The sequence below is a fragment of the Balearica regulorum genome, chromosome 22 (genome assembly GCF_011004875.1).
Source record: "Balearica regulorum gibbericeps isolate bBalReg1 chromosome 22, bBalReg1.pri, whole genome shotgun sequence".
NCBI lineage: Eukaryota > Metazoa > Chordata > Aves > Gruiformes > Gruidae > Balearica > Balearica regulorum.
Genome location: NC_046205.1, coordinates 4,616,843 through 4,637,239, shown reverse-complemented (window position 1 = coordinate 4,637,239; position 20,397 = coordinate 4,616,843). Strand labels below are relative to the sequence as shown.

General features: G+C 66.8%; 2 protein-coding genes across 4 annotated transcripts; one reads left to right on the top strand and one right to left on the bottom strand.

Annotated features, from left to right (window-relative positions):
- Positions 1-885: 885 nt before the first annotated feature.
- On the bottom strand, positions 886-6,773 carry LOC104631009 (digestive cysteine proteinase 1). The gene is made up of 11 exons (XM_075774054.1): positions 6,529-6,773; positions 5,289-5,348; positions 4,944-5,036; positions 4,650-4,822; positions 3,740-3,983; positions 3,473-3,668; positions 3,152-3,345; positions 2,526-2,617; positions 2,279-2,440; positions 1,486-1,675; positions 886-1,264 (listed from the first exon to the last, which is right to left on the bottom strand). The coding sequence occupies exons 1-11, from the start codon at positions 6,578-6,580 to the stop codon at positions 1,077-1,079; spliced, it is 1,644 nt and encodes a 547-aa protein (XP_075630169.1). The 5' UTR covers positions 6,581-6,773; the 3' UTR covers positions 886-1,076.
- A 2,756-nt stretch (positions 6,774-9,529) lies between these two features.
- On the top strand, positions 9,530-19,287 carry FGR (FGR proto-oncogene, Src family tyrosine kinase). Of its 3 annotated transcripts, none has more exons than XM_075774057.1 (13): positions 9,530-9,771; positions 14,134-14,194; positions 14,511-14,763; positions 14,868-14,970; positions 15,288-15,386; positions 15,573-15,676; positions 15,757-15,906; positions 16,907-17,062; positions 17,495-17,674; positions 17,851-17,927; positions 18,008-18,161; positions 18,562-18,693; positions 18,971-19,287. In XM_075774057.1, exons 3-13 carry the CDS (start codon positions 14,523-14,525, stop codon positions 19,177-19,179), a joined length of 1,605 nt encoding a protein of 534 aa, XP_075630172.1. In that variant the 5' UTR covers positions 9,530-9,771; positions 14,134-14,194; positions 14,511-14,522; the 3' UTR covers positions 19,180-19,287. The 3 variants fall into 3 exon arrangements, with proteins under 3 accessions (XP_075630172.1, XP_075630170.1, XP_075630173.1); XM_075774055.1 differs by lacking the exon at positions 16,907-17,062 and adding an exon at positions 16,361-16,525; XM_075774058.1 differs by lacking the exon at positions 16,907-17,062.
- Positions 19,288-20,397: the final 1,110 nt, after the last annotated feature.

Below are 20,397 nucleotides of genomic sequence, written 5' to 3'. Positions count from 1 at the left end.
GAGAGGAGAGCAGCACTGTCACCGCAGGCAGAGTGGCCTTCACCTCTCCTGCTCGCTGTGCATCCAGCTGGCCCCCAGCCCAAGGTGACAGCAAGCGCCCGCAGGGCCGCCCGAGCCCAAAACAAAGCCGATAAAGGGCTCGGCGTGGGTCGGCTGCACGAGCCACCAGGGACGAGTCGGGCCGGATTCGGCTGCACCCCTGGGTGCAGGGCCAGGCTGGTGCACCCCATGCTGCAGCACCTCCCCAGGGACCAGCACCGCTGCCAGCGTAGCACACTGGTGTGCCAGCAAAGATGGGAAGACCACCAGGGTCGAGAGAACTCCCCACGCTGTTCAGAGGATCCTCGTGCACCGACCCCCCCTCTCCCCAGAGAGCTCAAATCCGAATTAGGAGCACCCAGGTGAGCCACGGCCATGGGGCAAAGTGCCTCTCCCTGGGGGGGAGCAGCCCCGTGGGGTGAAGGGGGAGCCTGGCTCATGGCATCGGCAAACACCGCTGATTACATCCCTACCCGTAGCCACAACAGGGACCCGGGCAGTGGGGCAGAAGGTGGATGCCTTCCCCCCTCCCAACACCCCACGCCAGGAATTCCTCATCTCAGCAGAAATCCCTGGGGTTGTTTGTGCTCCATCTCCAGAGATAGGGCTGGAGAAGCCGCTCCCCTCGCCCTGGCTGTCTGGGACTGTCTGCAAGCGCAGCTGGCTCTGCCAGGCAGGCACTGTCCCCTCCCGGGGAGGTCCCTGCTGTCCCACCAGACAGAAAACAAGCCTGGGGACGGGGACCTGCGCAGGGCACAATGTGTCACACGCTGCAGGCACCGGGGGCTGCAAAGGGGGCAGAGCGGGGTGGGCAGCAATTGAATCCCCGCTGTAGGAGCACACCAGTATTTTTCCAGGGTCTTTTATTGGCAAGCTCACAGCTGGGGCCCCATCCTGCCCCTCGTCCAGCACCGCATGGCCCTGTCCCACCGTGTCCCCAGCTTCCTCCTGCGTGATGGGTCACACCAAAGGGGCTGATCCAGGGATGGGTGCCGAGAGCGTCACCAAGGGCTCTCCCCGCAGAGCCGAGAGGTGGCTCAGGCCAGGATGGGGTAGGTGGCTTCGGTGGCCACGCCGCAGTTGTTGTCCTTCATGGCCATGAGGATGTAGCCATCGTTGCCCCAGTACGTGGACCAGGAGTTCTTGATGAGCCAGTAGGTCTCTCCCTGCAGGACCCCGTAGCCCACGGCCAGCACCGCGTGGTCCAGCGTTCCCAACTCGTTTGCTGCAGGGAACAACACGGGAGATGGTTTTTGTCCGGAGAGCATCCCTATCCAGAGAGCATCCCTGCTCCCCGGGCTGCCGGCAGTACTGGGGGGGGCTGCAGGACCCGTTCCCTCTTCCACCCCTGCCCAAGATGCTCAGCAACGAGGAGGGGATCCCAGATGTCCTGGCATCTCCCCAGGCACCCAGGTCCTCCTGTGCCCCGTGTGCCACCCAACTCACCACATTTGGGCTCATAGTAGATGCCGTTGGAGTAGAAGGAGAAGGTCTTGTGCGAGGCATCGATGCTGACGGCCACAGGGCCGTGCTTGTAGATGGCAGCTTTCACCGCCGTGATGTTGCCCGAGGTGACGTTGACATAGCCCGTGATCTTTGCCAGCATCTCAGACTGGTTGTAGTGGCACAAGCCATTCTGCGGCACCCAGGGACACACACGCAATGTCATCTGGAGCCCCCAGGTCCCCTCACTGGGACCCTGCCCACCGTGGCTGCCCCTGTGCAGCTCTGCTCCGATGCAGGGAGTGATCGGGGACTCGGGCTGTGACAGCCTCCCAGCTCTGGTCCCTCCGTCCTCCCTTGCCCACTGTGGTGGGGACATATTCCCAGTTGCTGCAGGGACACAGCGGTGTCCAGATGCAGCGTGGGGAGCTGGGTCTGCACCCGAAGCCCTGGGGGGGGCTTGCAGCCACGTCCCTGTCCCCGGGGCAGCCCTTGTCCATCCCTGCACCTCAGGGTACAGAGGGACCCATGGTACCACCCATGGGTGGAGGAGCCTTGTCCTCGTTTTGCAAGAAGAGAAACGAAGCAGGCGGTGATGAAACTGCCCAGCTGAGCCCTGGGGCTTGGCTTTGGACTGCGCTTTGAAGCACAGGGAGCCTGGTGCCTTGGGAACGAGGGGACATCCCCATCTCCAGAGCCCCTTAGCACCTCTGATCCATCCTGATCACCCCTCCGTGGCTGTGATGTGCCTGGGGGACACATCCCGAGACCCCCCGAGACACAGGGCCCCCCTCACCTGCCCCTTGTAGGTGCCGTAGGACTCGGTGCTGGCGATGCCGCCGTGTTTCTTGATCCACTCGTAGGCTCGCCACTCCTCGCCCCCGTCGCAGGCGTAGTTCCCGAAGCCCCAGGAGCAGTCGATGAGGACTTGTTGGGACAGGGGGGTCAGCACGCCGGTCTGTGGGGGGGACACGCTGCAGGGATGGGGACAGGCACCCTCCAGGCGCCCCAGCCATCCCTACGGGGCACGGCCCCGCTCTCACCTTGAGGAAGAGGGCACCCTCCATCGCGCCCGTCGTAGCAAAGCTCCAGCAGGACCCGCAGACAGCCTGGTCCTTCACGGGGGTCACGGCACCTGGGGACGGCGGGATGGGGGGTGAGAGGCTGGGGTGGCCCTGGGGGATGAGGGCAGGCGCAAGGGAAACTGAGGCAGGAGTCGAGGACTCGCTGTGCTCCCGGAGGCAGGTAATCAGGGTGGGAGCGAATGCACCAGCAAACCTGCGGGACCCCCGCCCTTGGGTTGGGGCAAGCTCTGGGGGTGTCACTCCCAGCTGATGGGGTCATGGGGGAAGCCAGATGTGGCTTCAGATGTCGCATCTGTCTCTGGGGCACTGGACTAAACGAGGGCCAAGTGCCAGCCGAGCTGCCTCTTGCTGGAGGAGCCCTTCCTCCATCTTCCAGCTGGTGAGCAGCGTGGGGACCACAGGGAGATGTGGGACCCGAGGGACAGCGCAGCCCCATGGGTGCAGCGTGGTGACGGAGAGCAGGGCGCCTCGGTTGGACTTTGCGCTGGCGCAGATGAGGAGCGCTCACACCCTCCGCATCGCAGCCTCACACCACCCCGCAGCACCCCGCCATCGACACCCCGTTCCCCCGACCCCGCACCTACCGTACATGCGCCAGTCGAGGCTCTCGGGCAGGATGAGGCCGGCGTAGAGCTCGGTGGGGAAGGGCTGCCCGTTGTTGGGAACCCCGCTGTGGCGACGGCCCCGCAGGGCGGCCAGCTCCTGGGGCGTGCGGTCGGCCAGGTGGTTCAGCGCCAGCGTGTAGGAGAGCGCGGCGCGGTTCCTCGAGTGCACGAACCTGCCATCGCGGCAAGGATGGCATCAGCTGGCACCGCCACCTCCCACCGCGGCAGCAGTGCAACCTCCCCAGGGATTGGGAGCACCCCTGAGCAGGTCAGCATCCCCCCCCCCCCGTCTGCCTGTACCTCATGTTGTGCACGAAGACGCTCTGCCTGTGCTCCAGCTCCCGCGCGGAGCCGTACCGCCGCCCCATCCGCCTGCGGTAGTGGTGGAAGACCTCATGGGCCCAGGGCTGGTGCCGTCCCACCAGGTCCTCCATGGGGTTCACCAGCACCCGATGCTCCGCTGCGCTTCCCGGCAGGACCCCGCACTTCTTTGTCTCTGGGGAGCGAGGAGGAGATGCCATCAGCCCAAACCCCACGGGCAGGATGGGGGGGCCCAGCCCAGCTCACCGTTGACAGGGAGGTCGAAGATGGACGGGGGGAAGCTGTTGTCGAAGTCCGTGTAGGCGATCTCGTACTTGTCGTAGTGGGAGCCCAGGAGGCTGTTGTAGCCCCGCATCTCGTAGTGGACAGGGGCCACCCCGCAGCTGGAGTTGGTCACCCACAGTGTGTAGACGTTCTTCTTCTGCGCCCAACGGGTGACGTTCTGCCAGACGGCGCAGTACCGGCCCCGGTAGTACTCCTCCCGCAGGAACTGGGGGGGACGGCGGTGCTCAGGGTGAGGACCCCACATCACCCCCTGCGCTCGCTCCATCCCATCCCACCCGGTGCCTTTGCAGGGGCCCGTCACTCCCGGCGCACGGATGGAGGGTGCAACCCAGGACAGACCCCATGTCCAGCTCAGCGGTGCCTGGGGGACACCCCACCATGCACGGTGCTGTATGTGCACCCACAGTGGGGGGACCTGGCTGCACCCACCCCTCCAAAAGGCTCCGGGTTTTTTCCGTGTGTTTCCAAGCTCTTGCCCTGTAGGCACAAGCTTGGCTTGGTGTCCGGCTTGGTGACGGCTTGCTGTCCCCATGGCTCACGTGCTGCACTGCCCTGCTGAAGGCTGAGGCTGGCAGGAGCTGAGCCGCCGTGCAGCAACATGCCCAAGCCGTCCCGAAACTCCGGCGTTCGTGTGGGCTGTGACACGTCCCAACACGGCTGCTGGGGTTGGGAAAGGAGCCGGGAGTCCGGCCCCGATCCGGGTGGGGAAGTGGCCCTCCCTGTACCCTAGGGTGCAGGGGCATGTCCTGGCCTGTCCCAGCACCCTGCACCCCCTGGGATGGAGAGGAGCATCTCCAGCTGCCCAGCACCCCCACCCAGAGCCTGAAGATGCTCAGAGCACCGGGTCGGATCCAGACTCCAGTTCCCTCACCTTGAAGCCATCGATGCTGGGGAAGACGCTCTGAGCCTTGACCACGTCCTCCTTGGAGCCGGGCAGCTGGAAGCATTTCCTGGTGTTCACCTCCTTCTCGGTGGTCTCCGGAGTGATCTTGTACCTCATCCCGTAAGGCTTCACCGCCGCCAGCTGGTAGGTTATCACCTGCCCTGCACCAGCAGGAAGGGGAAACTGAGGCACAGTGGTCCTGCCCATATCCCACCTTTGCACAAGGACGGGGCCAGTGCAGGGTGGGCACAGCCCGGAGCAGGTGGATGCCCGCCTGCTTACCCCCGTAGTACTGGATCCGGCTCTTGTTTCCCGTCAGGTTGTACCAGGCTTCGAAGGGCTCCTCGATCTCAGCGTAGGGCAGGTTAATGACACCTGTGGGGTCCCCAGCGTGGGACACGGGTCAGCCCCGAGGCTTCAGCACCCCAACATCCCTCCCTGATCCCCCCAGCACGCGCAGAGGATGCGGACCCGCGGCCAAACTACTGTCCCCACCGGTGCTGAGGCAAGGAGAAGCACCCGGCTGCAGGAAACTGCCCCAGTTTGGCACTGGGACGTCCTGGTCCTGCCCGGTGCTGAGCATCCTCTGCCCACCCCCTGGCAAAGGGCACTGCGGGGTCCCGTTACCTCGGACGTGGTAGATGGAGCCGAACTGAGGGGGTGGGCGGGAGAGCCCATGGTCCTGTCCTGGAAGGCAGAGAGGGGTGGGGGTGAGTGGGGGGTGTCCCCCTCCCACGGTGGGGCCGGGGGGGGCACGGTCGGGGCAGGACTCTGCCCGAGCCAGTGCTCCCCTTCCCTGCAGCCCCTCCTGCTTGCCCGAAAGCAGCTCCACAAGCCGACCGGCAGCACGCGCAAAGGACGCCAACGCACCGACACCCCCCCCAGGGCCAGATCCAGGGTCGGCACGGTGCTGCGACCTGCCGCTGCGCTGGAGGGACCCCTGCGATGTTCCGTCCCCGGGGAACCCCAGCTGCCGGGGTGGCCGTTGGGTGATGTCCCCGTGGGAGGCAGTGCCACCCCAGCACTGGTGGCCATGGCTTTGGATGACGTTTCCAAGGGGGGATGCAGCCAAGCTGTCCCCCGACAAGCAGGGCATGGATGAGGGGTGCCAGGTTGCTGGCTGGTCCTGCCTGGCATCTCCCGGTGACCTCCCCAACCTCCCTCGGGGCTCCCAGCTTGTGCAACCCCACGCCAACACACCCGCTGCTGGGAACGGGCCTTTCCCTCCGTCAGCATCTTCCTCCTCACCGGGAGCGATCGGGCAGTGCCTGCCCCATGCCCAGCCCCGGGGCAGCCGGCACCGGACCCGGCTCTACTTCTGCACCCAAAACCTGGAGCGGGCAGGGACCGGCAGCACCCGCTGCCTGCACCCCAGGCCGTCCCATGGGTGCCCGTCACGCCCTGGATCTGGGCACCCACAGACGGGAGGAGCAGGAATGGATCCAGCAACCCCACAACCCTGCTCGGCTTCACGCCCACCCGGGAAGGGGGTCCTGCGGGGCCACCCTTGTCCCCTCCCGCTGCCTCCCGTGATGGCCTGCCCAGCTGCCCTGCCTGCTCTTTGCAGGCAGCAAAGCCAGGGAACGGCTTAGGCTTGTGCGCCTGTTAAAGCCCACTTTAGGCTCAAGCTAGCCCCTTTTCACCCCCCAGCCCTGCCAAGCCCTTGAGGCACATCTCCCCGCCCCCCCCCCCCCCCCCTCTCTCTTGGGGAAACCGCAAATTTGGGGTCCCAACAAGCAAGAAAGCGCTCACCCAGCCTGCCTGCCCTGCGTTCCCAGCAATGCGGTGGGGGGAAAGCGAGACCCGCCTGGGTGTCCCCAGGGTGTCCCCAGCAGGGACAATGCCACGCAGGGGGGGACAGACTCACCCCAGACGGTGATGCAGAGCGCAGAAGCCACAAGCCAGCAGAGAACACCCATCCTCACCGCCCCGGCTCGCCCGGCACCAGCTCTCACCTTTAAGCAGAAACCGGCGGCGGTGAAAACCGGCGGAGCCAATGCAGAAGCCGGGGCCCTCCCCGAGGAGGGAAGGAACCGGCATCATGTGGTGCCCGGCGGGGTGCGGGGGGCCGGGCACCCTGGGGTGCTCGGCGGGGAGAACGTGTCTCGGCAGGGTTCCCGCGGAGGGAGATGGAGCAACGCTGGGTGCTGCAGGGGAATGGGAGGTGCAGGGTGAGCCCCGCTGCAGGGGGGTGCAGAGCGGCCAGATCCGTGGGGGTCCCCACCCAGCCTGGCAGGGCAACGGGGCGCTTGAGGCTGCACGTCCTCTGCTTGTGCAGGGTGCAAGGGGAGACAGTCCCTGGGGCCAGGGAGCTCTTCACCAGGCAGCCCTGACACCGGGGTGATGGGCAGGAAGCGGTGCCCATAGCAGAGGGTCAGAGCTGTGAGCAGCTGCACATTAAGGAGCCAGGCCCTGAGACTGGGAGCACTGGGAGCCCTTTGCTGGGAGGCTTAAAGGGAAGGAAGGCTGAGCCTGCCGTGGGGCACAGGGAAGTGTAGGCACCCCAGCCCCCAGAGTTTGGGCAGAGGGCTGGAAATGGTGCGTGTCACCCCTTGCTCGCTGCTCAGCCTCTCTGACAGCAAGAAGGGAAACTGAGGCACAGGCAGCAGCCGGGCTGAAAGGGAGAGCCTCATCTAGCGAGGCAAGGGAGCATTTCCTGCAGCAACACAGGGAAACCACACACCTTCCCCCACACCCTTACCTGCCTCCAGGGGCTTTGGGGACTCCCCTGCCAGGGCTCCAACCTCCCCAAGCAGCGGGGGCAGAGATGGGGACTCTCCTGGGGGGGTTTATATGCCACCACCCCCGTTTCCGCCCTGCACACAGGGAGCAGGCTGGGGCCCCTCCTGGCACGGCTGCCTCCTCACCATGGGGATGTCCCACGCCTGGCTGTGACCCCCAGGGACAGGGGAGCCCCTGGCAGCTCCTCTCCCCATGGTTTGCCAGACCCCCCCCCCCCCGCACATTCTGCCTGCTCCTGGGGGACAGGTACTCAGCATCTCTGACACCCCAGGGCCTGCCCTGTCCCCTCCATGGTGGCAGCACCTGCCCTGCCAGCGTGCAGGCAGCTGGGGGGGGCAGGCAGGGCTCAGGCAGCTCTTTTCAAGGCAGGGGGTGAGTGCCCTCCCTGGGGCTGCAGCCGACCAGAAACACCTGGGGCTGCGATTTGGGAAGGGTCCTGGGAGCCCAGAGGGGCTCATCGCTCTGCAGGTGACCGCTGAGGAGCAGCCCCTGCCCCTGCTGTGCCCTGTTCCCCCCCCCCGGGACACTGGCAGGGCTGGCTCCATCCCCAGCAGGGTCTGAATCCTCCCCCCGCCCCCAGCAAGAACCAGAGAGCCCCAAAAGCCCCCAAAGCTGGGACTGAAGTGGAGCTGTGATCCGCACCATCCCCAGAAGGAGTCGGGGGGTGACAAGGTGAGCGTGGCATCAGCCCAGGGGACATGTCCCCATCCTGGTGGGGACCCAGGACCTCCACCAGCCCTGGCCCCCCCCCCATGAGAACAGGAAACGCCAGGGCCAGACTCACTCTCACACAGGAAAGAGGTCAGCCTGCGAGGGCTAACCGCAGGGAGAGGAGGAGGAGGAGGAGGAAGGCTCCGGAGAAATGGGGAAGTACCCCCATCCACCAGCATGCAGTCCAGCCCGGCTGCATGGGAAGATGGGGTGGCCGAGCCGGGATGCAGCCGGCTCCGGGCTGGAGCATGACCGCAGCCGCCTGCCCTCCCCACGCACCCTCACCCCTCCTTGGGAGCATGGCCCTACGCCGGAAACTGCGGGGGGACACACACACACGCATAAAAATATCACCAGCCCCTCGCTGTCGCCGTCCCCTGCGGCGGGAGGGTGGCCGGGGGGCTGTGCAGGATCAGGCCCGGATGGAGCTGTGGAAGGTATTTCCAGCAGGGGAGGTTTTGCCTTGGAGGGGCGGCTGCCCCCCACAACCCAGATCGGCACCGAGACCCCCTTGATTCAGTGGTCAGGGTGCCAAAATCTTGAGGTGCTCTCTGCAGGGTGGGTGCCCCAGCAGGCAGGGTGCTGGGGGGCTCAGGCAGGGTGCTGGGGGGGTTCATCCTCTCTCCCAGAGCCTGATGAGGTTTGTGGGTTGGTGCGATTAATGCCAAATCTTGGGGGTCATCCCACCAGCAACTTTATCTGGACAAAGAGTAAATAAGGGGTCCGGTATCTGGTGGGTTATCGACGGCCGCAGCAACTGCTTGAGCTGGCCGGGAGCTGCACCCCATCTGGGGGGCCATGCAGGAGCCGCCCCCCCCCCCCGAACACGGTCCCGAGCTGCTTGCTGTCCGCTGGGCGAGGTGACCTGCTCGCTGTCCCACCACAGCTCTGCCTGCCCCAAGTTCACCCCGTTCCAGCAGAACCACCACGAGACACGCCGTGCCAGGGTCGCCTTATTCCTGCCCCTCGCAGGGTCGCAGCCCCCCGTTTGCAATACGCTGTCCCTCTGCCGTCCCCTGCCCGGGGATGCTGGCTCGGGGGGGTCAGCGATGCACTTGGGGGGTGATGGGGTGCTGCCAGGCTCCATCTTGGGATGGGTGCAGGCAGCACCCCAGCCTGGCACGGGCTGCCTCCGGGAGCGGAGCTGGATCCCGCAGAGCCGTGTATCCCCACGCACCCCCTGTAAATCCCGGCAGGCAGAACCCAGGGAGCCGCAACGGCGTCCCCCCATGCTGCTGGGGACTGGGGCCCCCCCGATGCCATCCTGTCCCCCCGCATGTCACCTCCACGGGCAGGCGGTGGGCCCTGGCGAGCGGTGCCGGAGGGTGAGCCTGCGGCCGCCCCGGCTGGGCTGGCTGGTACAATGAACCATTGCTGGGAGCGCGGGGAGGAAGGGGGGGCGAGGGGAGGGGAAGCTCTTGCTCAGCTGCGAGAGCTGCCGAAGAGACAGGGGAAACACACGCACAGGCATTCCCGCTCTCCCCCGCGGCACCCGCCTCACCCTGCCCTGCCCTGCCACCCGCCTCGACACCCCGGCCCCCAGCGCCGGGCGGTTTGGGGTGCTGCGGTGGCACCCCGGCCTGCGGTCCCGCCGGGAGCTGGGGGGGGGGCAGCGTGCGAGCGAGGGTCCATGCGAACCGGAGCAGGAGGGCTGACGGTAGGAGGGATGCACGGGGCTGCGGGGGGCAGGGGGTGGGGGTGGGGGGGGCTCTGCCCCCTACAATGGGGGGGGGGGTGTGTCTCAATCCCCTTGCTGTGTGCTGGGGGGTGCTGAGTGCTGCCCCCCCCTCCCCCCGTGTGTGGGGTGGCTCTGGGTCTGGGGTGGGACGGGGCACTGAGCCGTGGGGACAGAGGGCCCCGTGCCCCTGGTGGGGGCTGCCAGGGGGCTGCCCTGGGCCCTGCCCTCACCGCTCCCCCCCGGGCAACACCAGCCTCTGCAATGAGCCTGGGGGGGGGGGGGGAAGGCGGGAGCCCCCCATCCTCCCCATGCTGGGGGGCAGCAGGTCAGCGGGGGGGGCAGCACGCCTGGGGCCATGGTGCGGGGAGGGCTGGGGGCAGCCACCAGCCCCAGCTCGCCCTCCCGGCACTAATCGGCGGTGACGCCGTGGCAGGGGGGCTGCGGAGACAAATGGTGCCTTTGCCCGCGCCGGACCTGAGCGCTGGGGAGGGGGCAGGTCAGGGCACCCTGGGGGACAGCGGGATGGGGGACACACACACCTGCTCCCCCCGGCCCCGCAGGTGCCCATGGTGTGCCAGCGCGGCCGGCGCTCACACGACGATGCTGGGGACTGAGCTCTCCCCAGCCGGGGCAGGGGGCCGGGGGGCAGCTGTGGGGGGCTCAGGCCCTGGCCGGAGCGGGTGCTCCCCCCGCTCCCTGCAGCTCTGCCTCGGCCGCGGTCCTTGGTGTGTCCCAAGGAGGGACAGGAACTGGCGGCTTCCTGCCCTGCACAATTCCCTCCCCGCCCCGCTCCTCCCGGGACATTGTATTTGGAGCCCTGGCCGGCTCCCTCCCTCCGCCCCTGCAGCCCCTCGGATCCGGGAATTGCTCTTCTTCCAGCGGAAATCCTGCTTTCCCAGCCAGCGATGGGGCTGGGAGGCCGGGGGGGTGGGGTAGGGGGGTGGGGAGCTCCCTCCGCCATGGGCATCTCCTCCCAGGGTGGGGGGCGAGGGGACACCCCCTGCCGTGGGCTTGGCCGCTGGCGGGTGGGCTTGTGGGGACAGATTGCTTTTGAGGGGGGGTGCAAGTCCTTAATCTTCTGCCCCCCGGGGTATTGTTGGGGGGCAGCGCCCTGCCACCTCCTGGGGCTGGCGCAGGGACGATGCTGGCCGAGCGCTGGCCATGCCCAGCCAGAGCATGGCTGGTTTTGGGGGGCCAGCAGCCCCCTTTGAGCCCTGTCCTGCTCGCGGGCAGGCAGGGGAAGGGGTGTCCCTGCAGGCATCACCGCTGGCGAGTGCCCGGGAATAGCACCGTGCCAGCGCCGTGTTGCCGACGGTGCTTCCAGCCCCCTGCGTGCCCCAACAATGTGGGACACCCCACCGGGAAACCCACGTTCAGGGGATCCTCTTGTGGCTGTCACCCATCTGCGTGTTCCCGGTGGATCGTTGCATGCCATCCCGCCGCCGCTGTCCTCATGTCTTGCAGTGGTCCGGAGCGGTTTGCTCGTGGCGTGGGTCTCCTCCGGCCGCAGCAGGACCCTCCCGTCCCTCCTCGCACCCCCTGTTTCTGTCGGGGAACCTGGTCCCTGGGGCCGAGCTGGGCCAGGGGATGCTGTGCTCTGCTGGGAGCTGTGGGGCACTTGCCAGGCACTGGGTGAACTGGGAAGACTGGAGCAGGGACAGGGCTCTACCCCACAGCCCAGCTCCATGTCTCCGGGCTGGGCTTGGGGCTGGGTGCGGCGGGAAGGGAGCAGGGACACCGTCTGCCACCGTGTTGGGCCGAGGAGCGGGTGGTGGAGGGGCAGGACGTGTCCTGTTGTCCCCTCCCCAGGTCTGTGGGGGTCCTGGGCATGGGATGGGGACATGCCCTGGGATCATGTGTCTTAACGAGCCACCTAAATGAGGCACCTTCTCCTCCCACGCCGCAGCTGCTTTGTGCCTCAGTTTCCCGCCTGGGATCAGGGAGCTCCGGAGCTGCGGGGTAATGGAGGAGCCAGGCAGGCTCGGCGCTGAACTGTGCAGCAGTCTCGGTTCCTCTTCCCCCGGGGAGGCTGCGGCAGGGCGGCAGGAGCCACTGGGGTGCAGGGCCACAAGCAAAGGACAGGGGGCTGCAGGGCGAGGGCGGTGGGACACAGCACGGGGAGGGCACGGGGTGCCCAAGGGACTGCAGCCACTGCTCGGCCCCGCTGTCGTCCCTGCCCGGCCCCCCCCCCGGCTGCCCAAGGCCTCAGATCCCACCAGCCCCTTGGTTCTCCTTGGCTGATGGAGAACCGTCCTCTTCCTTCCCCACGCCGTGCTCCTACTGCTTCCTCCTCCCGCTGCATAGGTGCTGGCCGAGTTCGTCCAGCAGCTGCCCCTCTGCCGCCCGCACTCTCCCCGGGGAGCCGTGGCACACCTGGGTGCCAGGGACCCGCTCTCAGCCTGGCAAATGCCACCCTGGCTCATCCCCATGGCGCTGGGTGCGTGACATTTCCGGCACCCCCCATATCTCTCCGTGCGGCTGCATTCCCAACCCCCCCCCCCGCCAGGAGCCTGACCCCTCCGTCGCCGTTATTCCCCAGAGGGCAATGGGGGCAGGGGACGGGGATGATCCCCATGGGGTGTCTTGGCACCGGGGGTGACACGCAGGGTGACGCCGGTGTGCACCAGGACATCGCCCTCCGGCTCAGAGCTGGGGATGGGGCTGAACTGCCCCATGTCCCGGAGGGGGGGCCGGGGAGCAGATGGACGCGTGGCCAAGGACGCGGCTGCATCATGCCCGGTGGGGCGGGGGCAGCGGCGGGGGTGACGAGTTGGCTGGGTCTCAGCGCGGGGCGGGAGCTGGCAGCTCGGCCGGGGCCGGTGCCGGTGGAGCCAGTGCGGGAAGGGCTCGGTTGCCATCTGCTCCCAGGCTCCAAGCGGGTCCTTTTCGGGAGAGCCGGGGCCAGACACCAGCGCGCAGCCATCGGACACGGGGCTGGCTGCATCCCCTCCCCGAGGACAATGCAAGGGGATGTTTTCTGTGTCACCCTGCCCGGTTGGGAAGTGGCAGGGACCAGCTCGGGAGTTTTGTGGGTGCCCAGAGAAGGGGAAGCATGGGTGCAACGCTGCTGTGCGGCGGCTGGACACGGCGTGGGCAGCGGCTAAACCCCGTGGTGCTGCAATATTTTGGGTTTGTGCTTGCCTAGAGGATGCTGCTCGCCTGCCCGGTCTCTGCCGGCAGCCGTGGAAGCGCTGCCACCGTGCTCAGCACAGAAATTTAGCAAAATGGGAAGTTTCTGAGCGCGATGCCGGCGAGGAGGCGGGTGATTCCCACCAAGAGGGGACAGGGTTTATGAGAGCCAGGAATATTCGTCAGCTAAAATAGCCACTTATTGTCAGCAAAAATAAAAGCCCCAACCAGGCAAACCCTCTCGGATTTGGCAACACTGCCCGGTCTGCAACGGCCGCGGCCTTGCCACACTGCCGATGTCGAAAGCAAAGGTGGAGGGGGGAGAGCTGGGCTCTGCCCACCCCCTGCCGAGAGAGAGGAAAGTGAATCAAAGACCGTGACGGGGGAAACCCTCCCAAAACGTCTCCTCTGCCCCAAAACCTCCGTCTCCTCCTGCTCTCCGGAGCTCAGGGGACAGGACACGGCTGCCAGGCGAAGCCCGGCTTCACGGCACCTTCCCTCCGTTCCTGGGCTGGAGACGGGGTGAGCTCTGCCACATCGCTGCAGAGCCCTTGACCGGAAAGCTCTGCCCAGTCCAAACTGGGCAGACTGGTGCAGGTGGGTGGCCAGCACCCAGGGGAGATGTCAGGGCTGGGGACAGAAATGTCTCCTCGCAGCCACTGCGGGAGAGGTCCGATTTCCTCCTCCTCCTCTGTAACACCTTTGCAGCCGAGCGCAGCCCCGGCCGGAAGAGCGTGGCTCCGACCGCAGCCAGGCGAGCAGGGCCCTTCCTGCCCCGAGAAACCAGTTCCCCTGCAGCACGGAGGGGACGAGAATGGGGACGGGGACGAGGACACTTTGAGGTTACCTTTCCACCCAGCCTGGCTCCCTCCAGCCTTGGGGCAGCCGGAAGACACCTCCCTCTTGGAGGGAGGTGATGGGTTTGTTGAGGAAAAAAAACCCACTCAAGGATGTGGTTTCAGCCCACGTAGGAGTGTTGCAGCCCATGCAGGGGTGTTGCAGCCCGTGCAGGAGTGTTGCAGCCCGCGTAGGGGTGTTGCAGCCCATGTAGGCATGTTGCAGCCCACGTAGGAGTGTTGCAGCCCACGTAGGAGTGTTGCAGCCCACGTAGGGGTGTTGCAGCCCGTGCAGGGGTGTTGCAGCCCATGTAGGCATGTTACAGCCCGTGTGGGGCTCTTGCCCGCTGCCTGATGCCCTCCCTGGTGTCCACAGGTGCCTCTTCTCCTCCCCGAGGTGACATGGAGCAGCTGAAGTGACCCAAGGAGCTGTCGCAGTGAGTGGGGTCGCCGTGAACGGGAGCACTCACGGGGGCCAGGGGGGCGCGGGGTGCCCCGGGCGGCACAGCCCTCCTCACGGGCTGGTCCCTGCCAGTGGCGGTGCCCGTGGGGACCCCGGTGTCCCCGTGTCACAGCACAGACCCCCAGCCAGGGGGTGGCAGGACCCCACTCCTGCTGGGGCTGGGGTGGGGCGGGCAGGGGCTCACGCGTGCACCCCAGTGTCTCTAATGGGGACCGTGTGTGCACAGGCATGTGCCCATGCGTGTGCCCTGCCGGGGCGGCACGGGGGTCACGGTCCCTCTTGTCCCACAGGCTGTGCCCAGGATGGGCTGTGTGCACTGCAAAGAGAAGGGGTCCGGCAAAGGGCAGGTGGGGGGCGAGGTGGGTGCCTCCCCACCCCCCGCCTCCCAGTACGACCCCGACCCCACGCAGCCGGGCTCCGTCTTCACCCGCATCCCCGACTTCAACAACTTCCACGGCGCAGCGGTGCCATCGGCTCCCTCCTTCACGGGGCCGGGGGGCTTCACCTCCAACACGCTGCAAATGCGGAGCGGGGGCATCACAGGTCAGCGGGGGGGCTGGGAGCTGGGGGAGGGGGGTGTCCGGCTGCACCCCTGCAGCACCGGGGGGGACCCAGGGGCTCATCACGGTCCCCTCCGTGTGCCGCAGGCGGGGGCGTGACGCTCTTCATCGCCCTGTATGACTATGAGGCCAGGACGGAGGATGACCTGACCTTCCAGAAAGGGGAGAAATTCCACATCATCAACAACACGTGAGCCCCCCACCCCGGACCCCCTGCCACCCCCAGGCGCCCCATGCCACCCTGGGGAGGTGCCTCCACACCGTGGGTACCCCCCGCAGGACCCAGGCTCTGCCTCGGCTCCATTGCCAGATACCAAGAGAACCAGGGCCACAACCAGAGCCACGTGTGTCATGAGTTGGGCGTTCTCAGCAGTGACGCCGGCATGGGTGCCCCCTGTGGTGGGGAAGAGCAGGGTCTGGGGGTGCTGCGTGCGGGGAGGGAAGGTGCAGGGTGGCCAGGTCCGTCCATCTGTCCCTCCTCCTCACTCTCGGTTCCTCTTTCCCCAGGGAGGGTGACTGGTGGGAGGCCAGGTCGCTGAGCTCGGGCTCCACGGGCTACATCCCCAGCAACTACGTGGCCCCCGTGGACTCTATCCAGGCAGAAGAGTGAGTACGGGGTGGGGGGACAGGGATGGAGGGGGTCCCCGACTCCGTCTGCCTCGAGCCCAGGTGTCTCGGCACCCATGGCAAGCTCTGGCAGTGCTGCGGTGCTGGCGGGGGGCCGTGGCGCGGGGGTCCCTGTGGGTGCCCCTCGGCGGTGCCCTCCCGGTGCTGAGCCCGGCCCCGCGGCAGGTGGTACTTCGGGAAGATCGGGCGCAAGGACGCGGAGCGGCAGCTCCTGTGCCACGGCAACTGCAGGGGCACCTTCCTCATCCGGGAGAGCGAGACGACGAAAGGTACGGGGACAGGGATGGGGACACCGGGGGCTGCGTCCCGTGTCCCTCCCTGACCCACCCTGACCCGTGCCCCCATGTAGGTGCCTACTCCCTCTCCATCCGGGACTGGGACGAGGCCAAGGGAGACCACGTGAAGCACTATAAAATTCGGAAACTGGACAACGGGGGCTACTACATCACCACCCGCGCCCAGTTCGACACCATCCAGCAGCTGGTCCAGAACTATATAGGTAGGGTGGGCTGGGGGGCAGAGGGTGGGGTGATGGGGGGGGGTAGGGAAAGCCCAGGAGACCCGTTTGGCGAGAGACAGCTGGCTGGGCTAACTGGGTTTAACTGGAGGAGGAGGGGGCTGTTCTGGTGGTGGCTTTTGGGGGCACCCCCAGGGGTGCAGGGAGCACCCGACCTCTCCAGAGAAGGTAAATAGCCCCTGAGTCTGGGTGGGCACCAGCCCCTCCCCAGGCACAGCCGGGGGGGTTGGGGGTCCGGTCCAGCCCGAGGGGGCGCGGGGCCATCCCTGGGGGAGGCGGAGAGGGGCGCACCCCATTTATGTGCGTGCATGTTGGGGGGTGACCAGACCGTGCAGGAGCCTGGGCGATGTCCAGGGTTGCGGGTAGGGGCAAAGTGCCGGTGGGGGGGGGGTCCACGCCCGGGGCTGACGCCTGTCCCCACCGCCTGGCGCGGCAGAGCGGGCGGCCGGGCTGTGCTGCCGTCTGGCCGTGCCGTGCCACAAGGGAACGCCCAAGCTGGCCGACCTCTCGGTCAAAACCAAAGACGTGTGGGAGATCCCCCGCGAGTCCCTCCAGCTCCTCAAGAAGCTGGGCAACGGGCAGTTCGGGGAAGTGTGGATGGGTAGGGCCTGGCGGGCAAGCCGGGGCGAGTTGGGGTTGGGGGGGACGGTGGGGGCACCCCCAGGCCTGGCACCCCCCGGGGAAGGGTTTCTGCCTGCCGGGACAGGCTGAGCTACACCAGTTTGCTGGTGTGGGGAAATATGCCGTGTCCCACTCTGGGGTCACACCGGGTACCCCAGGATGCCCCGTGAGGTCCTTGCGTGGGCAAGCAGCCCCCCCATTTCAGATGGGACCACAAACAGGAGACAAAACCAGGCCGGGGGGGTCCCCTCCTCGTCATCCTCTTCCTCCAGCGCCCCGTGCTCCCTCCGCTCGGCGTGCATGCTGCATTCATCCCATCGCACCCCCTCCCTCCCTCCTCCCCTCCCTGCCCCCCCCACAGAGCGTAACGACGGGTTGTGCCATCTGCTAACCCGCGCGTGCCCCACTATGAAGCCCCAGACCCTGGGATTAGCTAAGGACGCCTGGGAGATAGTGCGGGAATCCATCAGCCTCGACAAGAAACTCGGCATGGGATGTTTCGGAGACGTGTGGATGGGTAAGGCTGGCCCAGCCGGCCGGGGTGGGGGGCTTGCGGGGGGACAGGAGCAGTCCGGTCCTGCCCTGGCAGGCAGCATCGCGGGGTGGTACCCACTGCTGTGGGGGAGACGGCAGCTTGGCACGGGCTCCCTCGTGGAGGGATGGGGAATGGGGTAAGGCTGGCATTAGGAGGTGACCTCACGGGTGCCTTGTCCCCACACCATGGCGTGAGGGGCACTCCTTGTCCTGGGTGGGGTGTGGTGGTACCGTGCCCCTTCCTTGCCCTGCCCTGATGACCTTGCTCCTCCATGCATGCCTCCATGCATCCATCCATCCATCCATCCATGCACCCCTCCATCCATGCACCCCTCCATCCATGCACCCCTCCATCGCAGCCCTGCCAGGGCCAGACGTCCCCTGGGCTCGCGGTGACCCCGTGTCCCCGGCCCAGGCACGTGGAACGGCACCACGAAGGTGGCGGTGAAGACGCTGAAGCCGGGCACCATGTCACCCGAAGCCTTCCTGGAGGAGGCTCAGATCATGAAGCGGCTGCGGCACGACAAGCTGGTGCAGCTCTACGCCGTGGTGTCGGAGGAGCCCATCTACATCGTCACTGAGTTCATGAGCCAGGGTGAGCGGGGGGCGCTGCCTGGGGGACCCCCCAGCTCTTCTGCAAGCCTAACCCTGCCTGGGCACAGCCGGGGCAGGCAGGGAGCTGGTCCCAGGGCTGGGGGCTTGCAGGGGAGGGCACCTTTGGGTGGGCACGGCTGGCTCTCAGGTGCTTTGACTGGCACCCTCTGCCCGCAGGCAGCTTGCTGGATTTCCTCAAGGACGGGGACGGTCGCTACCTGAAGCTGCCCCAGCTGGTGGACATGGCTGCCCAGGTACCGGGGAGGCTGGCACGGGGCGGGGATGCCCCCCAGGGAGCACATCTGGGGGGTCCTCACTGCTTCCCCCCGCCCAGATCGCAGCGGGAATGGCCTACATCGAGCGGATGAACTACATCCACCGGGACCTCCGCGCTGCCAACATCCTGGTGGGAGACAACCTGGTGTGCAAGATCGCTGACTTCGGCCTCGCTCGCCTCATCGAGGACAACGAGTACACGGCACGCCAGGGTGAGTCTGCTTGGTGTCCCGCTGCTGTGGGGACCGCTGCCCTGTCCCCTCCGTGCTACGTCCCACCCTGGGCCTGGAGCTGGTCACCCCCAGTGCTGGGTGTCCCGGGCAATGGGTGCCCCAGGTGATGGGTATCCTGGGTGGTGGATACCCCGGATGATGGGTACCTCAGGTGCAGGGTGCCTTGGGTGCTGGATCCTCCCAGTGCAGGATACCCTGGGTGCCGAACGCCCTCAGTACAGGGTGCTCCAGGTGCCGGGTGCCTCTAGTGCAAGGTGCCCCAGGCGCAGGGTACCCCCAGTGCTGGGTGCCCCCGGTGCTGGGTGCCCCGAGTGTGGGGTACCTCGGGTGCAGGTGCAGCAGGGTGCCCTGGCCATGCCTCACCTGCCTCCCCTTGCAGGTGCCAAGTTCCCCATCAAGTGGACGGCCCCGGAGGCCGCGCTGTTTGGGAGGTTCACCATCAAGTCGGACGTCTGGTCCTTCGGCATCCTCCTGACTGAGCTGGTGACCAAAGGCCGGGTGCCCTACCCAGGTACGGCCCCGCTGGGGCAGCGGGCACCCTTGGGGTGGGCTGGGTAGCGGGGTGTAGGCAGGGTAGGGGCTGACCCTCCCCAGATGCCACCAGCAAGGCTTGTCCCGTGCCTCAGTTTCCCCATCAGAGAGACCAGCACTAAGCTGGGCTCCCTATCCAAACCACGGGACAATGCCGCCGCATCCCTCGGCGTGCCTCGGTTTCCCTGTTGGCTTGTCCTATGGGGGTGCTGGTTACCGAAGGGGGGTGTGTGTGTGTGTGTGTCTTTGTCACGCAGGGATGAACAACCGGGAGGTGCTGGAGCAGGTGGAGCGGGGCTACCGCATGCAGTGCCCGGGCAACTGCCCCCCCTCCCTGCACGATGTGATGGTGCAGTGCTGGAAGCGGGAGCCCGAGGAGCGCCCCACCTTTGAGTACCTCCAGTCCTTCCTCGAGGACTACTTCACCGCCACCGAGCCCCAGTACCAGCCGGGGGACAACCAGTAAACCCAGCGCTGGCACCCCCCAGCCAGGCTCTGGGGTGGCTTTTGGGCAAATCTCCTCCTTTCTGCAGGGCGGTTGTTGCTCCCTTTGCCTGTGCCACCCCCCCCCCCCCCGAAAAACGCCTGTTGAGGGGTGCTCAGGATGCCCCGGGGAGGACAGGGGGTTTTGCACAAGGATTTTGGACTCAGAGAGGGGGCAAAGCTGTGCCCCCCACCCCAGCCCCCTTTCACCCCCCGGCCCCTCTCTCGTTGCCTTCACACCCAGCTTTGAACCTGAGAAGTGCTTTGGCTGGGGGGGGAGGAAAGTGGGGTACCCCACTGTGCCCCCCCAGACACCCCTAGCCCCGCAGCAGCAGAGGTCTGACGGGAGGGGGGGGATATCTCCCCACCCCAATCTCCTCTCCCCTAGCTCAGCTCTGCGCACCTGGGGGGGTTCAGCCCCCCAAATCCTGGCACTGACCTGGGGAAGGTCACCTCAATGCCCCCCCCCCCATTTATATCATCTTTAATTTATAAGATTTTATACCCTCACCCTGGCAACCATCTCACCTCCAGGGATCGATGTATTTGGGGGATCCCCTTGACCCCCCTTTTATCTCCTCTCCTTATGGTAGAGCCAAATCCTGAAAGCCATAAACCTCTGCTTGCACTGGGGGGGACAAGGTGTCCTGGGGGGGGGACGGGGACAGAAGGGGCCGAGGCCAGGAGGGGGCAGCTCTGCCCTGGGGGCAGTTTCCCACTGCCTCGGGCAGGGCAGGAGGGGGGGTACGGGATGGGGTCACCCCCACGGCGCTGGGGGGGTGTCCCGGCTGCAGCTTGGCTCAAACCCCTGTGGCAAGCATTAATGGGGGCTGGGGGGGGGGACTCAGGGCACAATGTGAATGTGAACTGGGGGGGGGGGGATGCCACCCTGCTGGCTGGCTCCTGGGGGCCGGCTGCCCCCCTGGGCACCCCCTTTCCTTTGGGATGGGGGGGGGGGTGTTTGTATTCCCAGGCTTGGCCCCAGCTCTGGCACCCGTGGGGCAGGGCCGTGGGTAGGCAGTGCCATCCTGGGGGGGTGAGGAAGGGGAAGGGGAGGGGTTTGTTGTTGATTTTGTTTTTTTAAAATCCAATCTGTAAATAGAGAGAAATAAAACCTTTCTAACAAGCGGGGGTGCCTGGGTCCTTCTAACTGCCATCCCTCAGGGAGAGGGGCTGCCCCGGTTGGGGACAGGCACCCGTC